The 12,132-nt window shown below is 35.0% G+C and overlaps 1 protein-coding gene across 1 annotated transcript in view; it reads left to right on the top strand.

Moving 5' to 3' along the window:
- Positions 1 to 11,449: 11,449 nt before the first annotated feature.
- Positions 11,450 to 12,132, top strand: part of LOC132185300 (PR5-like receptor kinase) — a 15,309-nt gene continuing 14,626 nt past the window's right edge. Inside the window, exon 1 of the mRNA XM_059599093.1 lies at positions 11,450 to 11,858. Coding sequence (XP_059455076.1) covers positions 11,450 to 11,858 — 409 coding nt within the window. The remainder of the gene's footprint in view (positions 11,859 to 12,132) is intronic.

Here is a 12,132-nt window from a genome sequence, read left to right as displayed (position 1 = left end):
TTTTTTCATCATTTATTCATTTTAGTTTGCTTAATATATTTTGCTATTTACAAATTTCATTTATCGGTTTCAATTGATATTGTAATGTTTTTTTTTTTTTTTTTTTTTTTTTTCATTCTTTGTAGAAGTAACTTTGAAGAACATCAGCATTTTACTTAAGGATGATTAGTGACTTGAAGTTGAAGTTGCATTCTGGATGATTAGTCATTTTACTTTAAGTTGCATTTTGTTGGGTTTTGTTGCTTTTAGTTTGAAGTAATGAATTTTTGTTGTTGCTTTGATGTAACTATAAACTATGGGTGTTAAGTAATTTTTCGGTTTGTTTTTTTCCTCATCTTTTTGAAGTTACTTGAGGATGATTAGTGACTTGAAGTTGAAGTTGCATTATAGATGATTAGTCATTTTACTTTAAATTGCATTTTGTTGGGTTTTGTTGCTTTTAGTTTGAACTAATGAATTTTTGTTGTTGCTTTGATTTAACTATAAATTATGGGTGTTAACTAATTTTTCGGTTTGTTTTTTTCCTCATCTTTTTGAAGTTACTTGAGAATGATTAGTGACTTTACTGACTTGACTTGAAGTTGAAGTTGCATCCTGGACTTGAAGTTGAAGTTGTATTCTGGATGATTAGTCATTTTACTTGAAGTTGCATTTTGTTGGGTTTTGTTGCTTTTAGTTTGAAGTAATGAATTTTTGTTGTTGCTTTGATGTAACTATAAACTATGGGTGTTAAGTAATTTTTTTGTTTGTTTTTTTCCTCATCTTTTTGATAAAAAAAGAAATCTAACCATATTTTTATGAAAGCCAAAATATCATTTTTATGAAAGATTGAAAGCCAAAAAAAAAGCCAAAATATTATTATAGGTGTAGCCTTTTAGGCTTAGACCCAACAAAAAGCCCATATTCTGGTTCAAAAAAAAAAAAAAAAAGTCCATATAGATGTGGCCTTTTGGGCCTAGCCCAAAAAATTACAAAAATGCCATGCCGAAAAACCCGACCCGACCTGCAAGATCCGCAAGACCGGCACATATTTAACCCTCACCGCATATTACCCGACCCGCGCGGATGTTGGTCATTGGGCTCGGGTGGCGGGTTGGAAAATTCCAAACCCGCAAGGTGTGGGTCGGGTGGAAAAAAACCCAATCCCCGCCCCGTCCCGACCCGTGCCCAGCCCTAATTTTGGGAGGCAAGATGCACGGCTATATCTGAGACGTCCATGGCTGGACGTAGCTCATGGGCCAATAGGTGACCATAAATTTCTTCAATGGAGAGGGTGTCAACTCTTGTTGTAAGAGGGTGACAAAAGGGGTGTATTATGAACCAAGTCCTGCAAGGAGAAACGATTGTTTCTCAAGGTCATTGAGAGGTTTATTGATGGCTACAAGGGCATCGATGAGAGTCTGAAACTTGTGGAAATAATCAACGATGGATAGGTTGGCTTCCTTCAAAGTGGCCAACTGAAAATGCACATTTAAAATACGTGCTTTGGATTGAGACGCAAAAAGGGTCTCTAATTTGGTCCAAGCTTGGTGGGACATTTTGCAGTTTGCAACATGAGATATCATCCTTTCCGATATGGCGGAGGTGAGGAAGCCGAGGATGATTTGATCTTGCATCTCCTAGTGGAGACAGGCCAGATTCTTCGTAGTGGAGGAGATGTGCTCCTTCGCGGTGGTGATGGAGGGCGGTGGGCATGGAATAGATCCATCAACATACCCAAAAAGATTACCTCCTTTGAGATGTGGAATGACTTGGGGCAACCATGTAGGTTAATTGTCTTGAGTGAGTTTGTTGAGGTTGAAGTTAGAGAAGGTAACAAGTTGAGGAGGAGTGGGTTCGGCTGCCATTGATGAGCAGCAGGTGAATGACGTGAGGGAAAGAAAGAAGAAAATAAATAAATGTAAGAAAAAATTCTGTAAAAGGAGATTTTGACGTTAGTCTTTTGGTAGCTCTGATACCATGTAAACTCAAAGAATTTAATATTTTCCACCTTGCTGTAATCTAGCATAGGCTAATGATATATATAATATGAAGAGTTAAAATTCAAATTCAAATATACAAATTTTTTTGGGATAATGTTGTAGTGTCCCAGAATTTTCAAAGCTATTTAAATAGATTATTTTGATAATGATGTTATTTTAATATCCATTGTAGCTAAGGATTTTAATTCTTGGGAAATTTATGAGAGTGGTAATTAGAGAATGGTAATTGGTGAAATAATAGGATAGTAAATGGTAGGTATAAGGATGGTAGAATAAGAAGGTAGAATAGTATAGGGGTAGAATAGTATAGGGTTGGTGAAATAGTATAGGGTTGGTGAAATAGTAAAATGAGGGTATAATTGTAAATTGACGGTAGAATAGTGTTTGATTTTCTCCTATAAATAGAGCTCTTCTCCTTCAGAATTTTCACCACTCATCTCCTCTCCCATCTCTTGCATATATTCTTCCTTCTTCCGCTTTTTACTCGGTCTTTCTTCTTTCTAAGAGTGTTTACTCAGAACAGAGAGAGAAAGGGCGAGACCAAGCGCTACAAGAAAGAAAGAACACAAGAGATAGCGGACTTTAGAAATTAGTTTCAAAAGATATACTAGTGGTGTTAGTCATATTGGAGCAACTGGATTCCTTCATACCACTTTTAGCTTCAGTCTAGAGGTAAGTAAATTCACTACCCCTTCTAAAGTTACTTCATGTCATGCTATTTATTCATTCTTTAGTAAATTGTAAATGATTATTTTATTTACGTATTATGAAGTTATGTTGCATGCATGAAGGATTTCTAAAAGAATTATCTAGAAAGTTTATATTTCTTTAAATGCTTTTTAAAGCACAACAAGTTTATATTTGGAAAAGTTTCCATTTTAAGAAAAGAAAGTTGAGAAATGATGATGATTATAAGAAAGAAAAAAGATGATAAACCCTCCTACATGTTGCCCTAAGATGCATCAAAAGAAGTACAAAGAAAAGTACAAGAGATGAGATAAATGTTTATGAAATGAGGGCACATGTATGGAGGAGAGTATTTTTGGCCCCAAGATAAGATAAGATGAGAGTTCGGTACCGATACTCGGATGGAGGCGAAACCACTGAAGGAGGCTATGCCAGAAGGTGGTATTCCATCAACTAGACCGTTGAGTGCACCAAGAAAGAGTTAATTGACGGTCGGGCATGGCTGTGGCCACAGTTCAGTGCCATGGTCACAAGGACCCGCAACCCTCGTGCACAGGGGTAATAGTGTACATGGGCCTTATTATGAGAAAATGATACTATATTTTCAACGAAGATATGCTAAGATGATTTACAAAGATTATTTATAATGATGCATTATGATGATGATTTATAAAGATGATTTACAACGATGATCTATTACTAGATGTAATAGTATGTATATGTTACGGGAGATGCAACCGTACATACAGATATTATTATGGCTAGAATTATATTTATTTGCGAAAATGATTTTCAAAACTGAGAACAAGGAGTAAAACTATTTATGGTTGTGGATTTTACTTGCTGGGCCCCCTTTGGGCTCATTCAGTTTTATTTCTTGTTTTCAGGTAGAAAGGATGCTGGAATAGGAGGCCGGAATGGGGTGGGAATAATTATTAATTTTCAAAGTCTTTTCATATAAGTTATTGTAATGATATGATATTCCGCAACTAAAGTTTAATGTTTTCTAATTCCGCTTGTAATAAAATCTCTTGAAAAAAAATGTTTTACGCATTTATTGTATCTTTTAAAATCAAGTACTCTGATAGACCTTATAGATCTTTGCAAGAATTTTTGTTGAAAAAGAAGAAAAGTGGCAAACTCAGCCTTAACGGGCTGGGGATGTTACAATTTTGGTATCAGAGCAAAGGTTATAAGGTTCTGGCAGACTTTTCAAAAAAAAAAAAAAAAAAAAAAAAAAAATTTGGGGGGTTAATGAGAAGCCACATTCCGGCCAAGTAGAGTGTGCATTGTTGTGTGGTCTCTAATAAATGATGCATGAGCATTTTTCTAATGGTTAATTTTTTTGTTAAAAAAAAAAAAAAAAAAAAATCATCTTAGTGTGATTAATTTGGAGGATTTTATTATTGTGATCATGTTAATGACGGAGATGAATTTTTATTTTATAGATAGGTTGTGATCTATAGTATCTGCCTATTTGGATTTGCGGCAGTTTTCTAGAGTATCGATTGATAAGGGTATATTTTAAGGTGTCTCGAGGATTTAGAAAAGATTATTGATCATGATTTAAAAATCGTATGATGATTTTATAGATTTAGGTTGCGTGATGATTTGTGTAATTAACTTGGTGACAAAATGGTTTTATGGATTTAGGTTGTGAGACAAATTGTGTAAGTGACTTGGTAATGAATAGTCTTATGGATGTCGGTGGTGAAATGATTCTTGAACTGAATTAATGATATAAGAGTTTATATGAGTTTTTGGTAATGGCTAAGGTTTGGTCGATGACAATAATGATACTATGATTGATGTTATAATATATGGATCGATGAATAATGATTACGTAGTGGCATGAAGTGAATGCCTAAGTATTGCAGGGATAAATGCAAATGAGGTATACCCTAGAATCTATAAGATATTTTGATATATAAAGTTGTGGTTTAAGGATTTTGATATTTTCAAATGATTGTGATGACTTTAAGGTACAATTCATGAAATCTTTGAGGTGATTCTTAGAATTTGAGGTGCTAGGTTTTCTGTAATTGAGGTAAATTATATTGAAGTGATGCTTAAAGTTTTGAGGATGAATTGATGCTCCTAGGTTGTGGATAATATTTAAATTTTGAGGCATTAGTGGATATGAAATTATGAGAAATTTTAGTTACATGCCAAAGCTTTTGATATAATTTTCTTTTACTAAGTAAAGATAATGGATTATTATTCTTGAGGTAAATTGAAGCATAAAGGTAAGAGTTGAAAGACAATATAATACAGTGATATAATATAGTGACATGATCTAAATTTCTCTTATAAGATATATGTTCAATGATATTAAGGTATTTTAGAGGTTGATAACATGTGATGGTGCATACTTAGATGTTTTATTGAGTGATTAACTTTTTAAACAGATTGTTTGTTTAAAGGAAGTTATTACAATGACAGAATGATTTCATAATGAATATTGAATGAGCACTGAATGATTACGAAAAGAAATGTTTGGAGAACAAGCTCCTTATAATATTACATACCAGTGTCCATCAAAAAAAAAAAAAAAAAAGGAATTTGTTGCATAAAGAGACACGTGGTAATGATGAGCAGATGATTCCTCAGAGCTGCTCCAGGAAGATTATTTCTGCATAGAGAAAACCTAGTATGAGCAGAATCGTATATATTTATATAATTGAATTATCAAAGAGAATATTTATTTCTAATGAGGTACCTGACTAGAGCGTGTGCGGAGAGACTTGCAACACCCCTGAACATCGACCCGGAGTTTTTCGTGCTGTCGCTGGAGACGTTCGGTATTCTTCTCCATTTCTAGCATCTTTGGTCCCAAGTATTCTGCGTAAGATAACATCATCTTTTTCAGCTGAGTATTCTCCTGCTTCAAATCCACGTGTTTTCGTTTGTAGTATTTGAGCAGTCGCTGTAAGACCCCGATTTGGTTTCTTGAGACTTTCAGCTCAACATTTCTGGCACTCAAACGTTGTGCCATGTCAGAAACTGAAGCAGCACCTTGGATACTGAATGCCAATGAGCTATTAATAGCATCAGTATCCGACCTATCAGCTAAGAACGTTTGATCCCGTGGAATTACGAAACCTTTGGCCACTGCTACAGTAGTAGAATCATGGAGCATGACAGAATCGTGAATAGTGATAGGACGATTGTCAAAGACAAAAGTTGGCTGCCATACGTTAGGATATGCAGCAGGTTCATTAGGGTGTGCAACAGGTACGACGGGATGTATAGCAGGCACTTCAGGGGGAACAACAGGCACCTCCGGTTGCACGTCAGGCATAACAATGGGTTGTGCTGCAGGAGCAACATTCAAATCGAGGTTGTTAACGGATGATGATGATACTCCCATATTTAGGAGAGTAAGGAAAAATAGTTGAGAATACGAAGAAATTGGGAGAGATGAAGTACTGAGAAGAGACTAAGCGTTAGGAACTGAAGAAATTTTTGTGAAGTTTCTGGAAGCAGCAGACGAGTGGCTTTAAAGGAATTTTTCACTTCAGGTGAAATAAACAGTAAACAACAAAGCGTTAGGCGACCTCGGGCCGCGATGGAAATTTTGTCAAAAGATCCCGTGGAAGTAGGATCTTGTCTCCTGTCATAAATTCGACTGAGCTCATTTTTCAAACCCACTGTTCAATCAACGACTTCGAATACCATGCGTGGGCAACTGAATGAATTGTCATGCCAACGCGCACCACGCGCTCGTTCATTACCAGAAATCTTTCCTATAAATTCCCACCTCTTTCTCCATTGCAACACATGCCTTCTGATCATACCCCTTCGCCTGAAATCTTCTGTTAATAGCCTTCCATACAATGAAAGCTCGACTTTTCCTCCTAGTTGAGCGTATCCTCAAGAGAAAAAAAAAATGCAGCTCACGACTTGATTCACAAACCCAACTCCTTATACTCTCAGTAGTAAACCATTGAAGCAAGATTATCGTTGATCATGTCCTGAGAAGCAAGATTATCCTTGATCATGCTTCTCAGGCTAAATATCTCTCTTTTCTTCTCAGTCTTCGTAAATGACAGAAGAGAGAGAGCATCCGATGTGGGTATTTTGAAAGTCTCACATACATGCCATGTCCTGAAATGCTTTTCAAATCTTCATTTCTAGAAAGCAACAGGACTATCTTTCTCTCTTTTCTCTTCTTGACCTTGCAAGACCCAAGGGAGAGAAATTATAGCATGTGTACTTTGGAACATCCAGCTTGGAAACTTACCCATATCCTACTTTGCTTGCTTATCAATTTCATCTCTAGAACGCAGCAAGCACAATATGTATTAGTCAAGAATGGATGAGAATCTTACATTTGATGTAATCATGTATTTCGTTTGAGTTGAAATCATAATTACGAGTTTCTATTGTTGAGTTATGATTTATCAAGTAAAGATGTAGTACTGAAAGATTTTCGCTGATATTGTAGCATCAACACAAAAGTTGGGATGAGAAAATAGAAACGGTTGTGTATTTAGAATGAATCGAATTATGATGTCACTTCTGAGGTATATTCATGTAATGATGTTGGTGCTATTTACTTTTACAGGTTTATGATGGTGAGAAGTTAATAATTATTAGAGCATCATATTAAAATTTCGTATGCATGATTTGGAATACTGAGATACTAAAGAGAATATAGGCAGGAATGATTTTTACACCTTTTTGAAGATTGATTTAATTAGATCGAGAGAATTATTGCAGGCTTGCAAGGAGGATTATGATGTTTGGAGGTATGGACTATTGATCACATGATTTATTAATTTGATGTTTAAACCTTGACTGTGGACTATTGATGAATAACTCGATTGTTGTTATTGAGGTTGGAAAAAAAAAATGGAAAAGATTTTGAGGTAAGATTTTAGTGTGAATTGATGAATGATTGCAGAAATTGAGACTTTAGACTGTGAATAAGATTTACTCATAGAAGAAGGAGATGGAATTTCAATATGATAAAAGAGAGTAAGCTTTGATGAAGGATTGAAAGGAATATTATCTGAATCCCTCAACTTGAAGATTGGACGATAATATTATAGGTTTTAATTTCGAGGACGAAATTCTAATAAGGAGGGAAGATTGTAGTGTCCCAGAATTTTCAAAGCTATTTAAATAGATTATTTTGATAATGATGTTATTTTAATATCCATTGTAGCTAAGGATTTTAATTCTTGGGAAATTTATGAGAGTGGTAATTAGAGAATGGTAATTGGTGAAATAATAGGATAGTAAATGGTAGGTATAAGGATGGTAGAATAAGAAGGTAGAATAGTATAGGGAATAGTATAGGGTTGGTGAAATAGTATAGGGTTGGTGAAATAGTAAAATGAGGGTATAATTGTAAATTGACGGTAGAATAGTGTTTGATTTTCTCCTATAAATAGAGCTCTTCTCCTTCAGAATTTTCACCACTCATCTCCTCTCCCATCTCTTGCATATATTCTTCCTTCTTCCGCTTTTTACTCGGTCTTTCTTCTTTCTAAGAGTGTTTACTCAGAACAGAGAGAGAAAGGGCGAGACCAAGCGCTACAAGAAAGAAAGAACACAAGAGATAGCGGACTTTAGAAATTAGTTTCAAAAGATATACTAGTGGTGTTAGTCATATTGGAGCAACTAGATTCCTTCATACCACTTTTAGCTTCAGTCTAGAGGTAAGTAAATTCACTACCCCTTCTAAAGTTACTTCATGTCATGCTATTTATTCATTCTTTAGTAAATTGTAAATGATTATTTTATTTACGTATTATGAAGTTATGTTGCATGCATGAAGGATTTCTAAAAGAATTATTTAGAAAGTTTATATTTCTTTAAATGCTTTTTAAGCACAACAAGTTTATATTTGGAAAAGTTTCCATTTTAAGAAAAGAAAGTTGAGAAATGATGATGATTATAAGAAAGAAAAAAAAGATGATAAACCCTCCTACATGTTGCCCTAAGATGCATCAAAAGAAGTACAAAGAAAAGTACAAGAGATGAGATAAATGTTTATGAAATGAGGGCACATGTATGGAGGAGAGTATTTTTGGCCCCAAGATAAGATAAGATGAGAGTTCGGTACCGATACTCGGATGGAGGCGAAACCACTGAAGGAGGCTATGCCAGAAGGTGGTATTCCATCAACTAGACCGTTGAGTGCACCAAGAAAGAGTTAATTGACGGTCGGGCATGGCTGTGGCCACAGTTCAGTGCCATGGTCACAAGGACCCGCAACCCTCGTACACAGGGGTAATAGTGTACATGGGCCTTATTATGAGAAAATGATACTATATTTTCAACGAAGATATGCTAAGATGATTTACAAAGATTATTTATAATGATGCATTATGATGATGATTTATAAAGATGATTTACAACGATGATCTATTACTAGATGTAATAGTATGTATATGTTACGGGAGATGCAACCGTACATACAGATATTATTATGGCTAGAATTATATTTATTTGCGAAAATGATTTTCAAAACTGAGAACAAGGAGTAAAACTATTTATGGTTGTGGATTTTACTTGCTGGGCCCCTTTGGGCTCATTCAGTTTTATTTCTTGTTTTCAGGTAGAAAGGATGCTGGAATAGGAGGCCGGAATGGGGTGGGAATAATTATTAATTTTCAAAGTCTTTTCATATAAGTTATTGTAATGATATGATATTCCGCAACTAAAGTTTAATGTTTTCTAATTCCGCTTGTAATAAAATCTCTTGAAAAAAAATGTTTTACGCATTTATTGTATCTTTTAAAATCAAGTACTCTGATAGACCTTATAGATCTTTGCAAGAATTTTTGTTGAAAAAGAAGAAAAGTGGCAAACTCAGTCTTAACGGACTGGGGATGTTACAAATGTAATCTATCTATACAATTTCAAATATGTAATTATCCTAATCTGAAGTGTTTCAATTGCAGCTTGTTATCTTGAGTCTGTTAAGATAAGACTAGAGATTATCTTATGAGAGTCTTTATCTTTTACAGATCTTGTCATAAGAATTCAGAATCAGGCCAAAAAAGGAAGAAAAAAAAAGAAAAAAAAGAAAAAAAAAAGAGGAGGAAATAACGTGTGTGAATAATTTATTTCCTTCTTTCTTCACTATATAACATATAGTTTCTCAGTTGAAGTCGGTACAGTAGTTGACTTGGAAATTGGATATGGAAGACTTTATAATACGGGCTGAGATTAGAGCAAGTCGAAGGGTACCCATGTGATAATTGGTCTGTGGTTTGAAAAATTCCTTTATACCACAATCGAAGAATCTACTGATCAGGTGAGGGATTTTCCTACCCATCTTCCCCATTGACCCCATTAGAAAGACCTGAATCATTGACTCTTCAAAACCTCTGAACATTAAAATTTTTTGATGATGCATAAAAGCAAAACAAAAAAGATCTCTAATCAGTAATCACCCATGTCTTGCCTCTCTAATTCTCGTGTGAACATTGAATAAAGGTAAAGAAGATTAGACCATATAGCGGTGATAATTGTATAACGCATCTTTCTCATAATAAAATAAATAATTTGGCATGTGGTCCGCAATCTTTGGAAATATAAAGAAAAGAAGAAGAAAAAAACATAAAGATAGTAGGGAAAAATATATTTAGCCCTATGAATTAACACCTTTTTGGCACTTACACCTCTAAACTTTAAAAAGTGACATCGAGACCTCTCATACTACTACCGCGTGTCAACTTTAAGAGTGTATTTCTAGAAGAAAATTCAGAAGTGTCAATTTGACATGCAATGGTAGTATGTAGAGCCTTGATATCACTTTTAAAGTTTAAATGCGTAATTGCAAATTAGGTGATAATTCGAAGAGTTATATTTTCCCCAACATAATAACTCTAGACTCATTTGACAACAATTTTTAGTAGGGGCAAGCCGGTCCCAGTTCCCGGTTATTGGCCAAAACTGGGAATCGGAACTGCGGTACCCCGGTTATTGATTTTGGAAAACTAGAACCGGGTAATTGGTTCCCAGTGATACGATAACCGACCAGTTCCGGTTTGTACCCTGTTATCCAGATCGGGTAACCGGTTTTTTAAATTTTTTTGTATTTTGGGCTTATTTTTGCTCCTCACTTCCTCCTCTTTTCTTCTTCTTTTTCTATTCTGTCTACCCTTGTTTCATGCCCATGGTTTTCATATTCTCCATTTTTTTTTTCTTGTTGCTTAATGTATCTTCACCATCTCATTCATTCATTCTTATCACTACAAAAAACCTGCACTTTATTGACGTGGCAAACAGTAACTCATGTTTGCCACGTCAATAAATTTTGACATGTCTAAATAGACACGTCAAAAAATGTTATAGACACGTCAAAAAAAACATTTTTGACGTGTTAGATTTTAACACGTCAAAAAGTTTTGACGTGTTAGGATGACACGTCAAAAATTTTTGACGTGTTCTTTTGACACGTCAAAAGTTTTTGACGTGTCATTTCTAACACGTCAAAACTTCTTGACGTGTCTAAGTAACACGTCAAAAATTACAATTAATTATAATTATAATTAGGTATTATATATAAAAATCTAAATAGTTTCTGACGTGCTGGTTTTGGTACGTCAGAAATTTCTGACGTGCCAAAGCCAGCATGTCAGAAATTAGATTTTGAACTCACCTGATGAACATCAGCGCAGACTGTACGAGATTCCGGAAGTACACTGATCCTAGAATGGATCCAAATTATGAGTCTGGGGACAATGCAGGAGAATTAGATGGGTAGAAACAAGGTCCCTACTTTTGATTTATGGACATGAATTCATGAAACATATGTTGTCATGACTTTTTATCTTGGAAGTTTTAATTTGAAATGTTTATTTGGTGGTGATGGCGTTGGTGTGCATGCAGATGGTAAAGTGAGATCAAGACTTTCTGGCTCTGGTAGAAAGGGGAGGAAGCCTATCTCTGCACGAAAAGGAGGTGATGTCTTGGGTGATATTGGAAACAGGATACTGAAAAAAGTAACGCCGCCTTGTGAGCAAAGGAGAAATGTTGGTATGACATCCTCTCGGAATCAAGAAAGACAAGCATCTGGTGTAAATAGTTCGAATACACCAGCAAACCAGGTCACAACTTCTGGTTCATTGGCCATTAGTTGGAATGGTCAAGCAGTGGTGAGATTTGAATTGTTTTCTGGGGCTGCATCAGAAATTTCGCAATCGGTTATTTCTACAGGAGCAGACCAATGTGCTAACGATTTTGAGACCGAAAAAATGTGGCACTATCTAGACCCATTTTATTTTATTTTTGAGACAGAAAAAATTCCAATTTTTTTTTTTTTTTTAATAAAAAAATTTGGTTTATTTCTGACGTGCAAGTTTTAGCACGTCAGAAATTTCTGACGTGCAAGTTTCTGACGTGCCAAAACCAGCACGTCAGAAATTATTTATGTTCCAAATTATTATTATTATTATTATTATTATTATTAAATTTGATTTATTTCTGATGTGCTGGTTTTAGC

The sequence above is a fragment of the Corylus avellana genome, chromosome ca6 (assembly GCF_901000735.1).
Source record: "Corylus avellana chromosome ca6, CavTom2PMs-1.0".
NCBI lineage: Eukaryota > Viridiplantae > Streptophyta > Magnoliopsida > Fagales > Betulaceae > Corylus > Corylus avellana.
The sequence above is the reverse complement of the archived record's forward strand: the minus strand, read 5'-3'. Positions and strand labels throughout refer to the sequence as shown.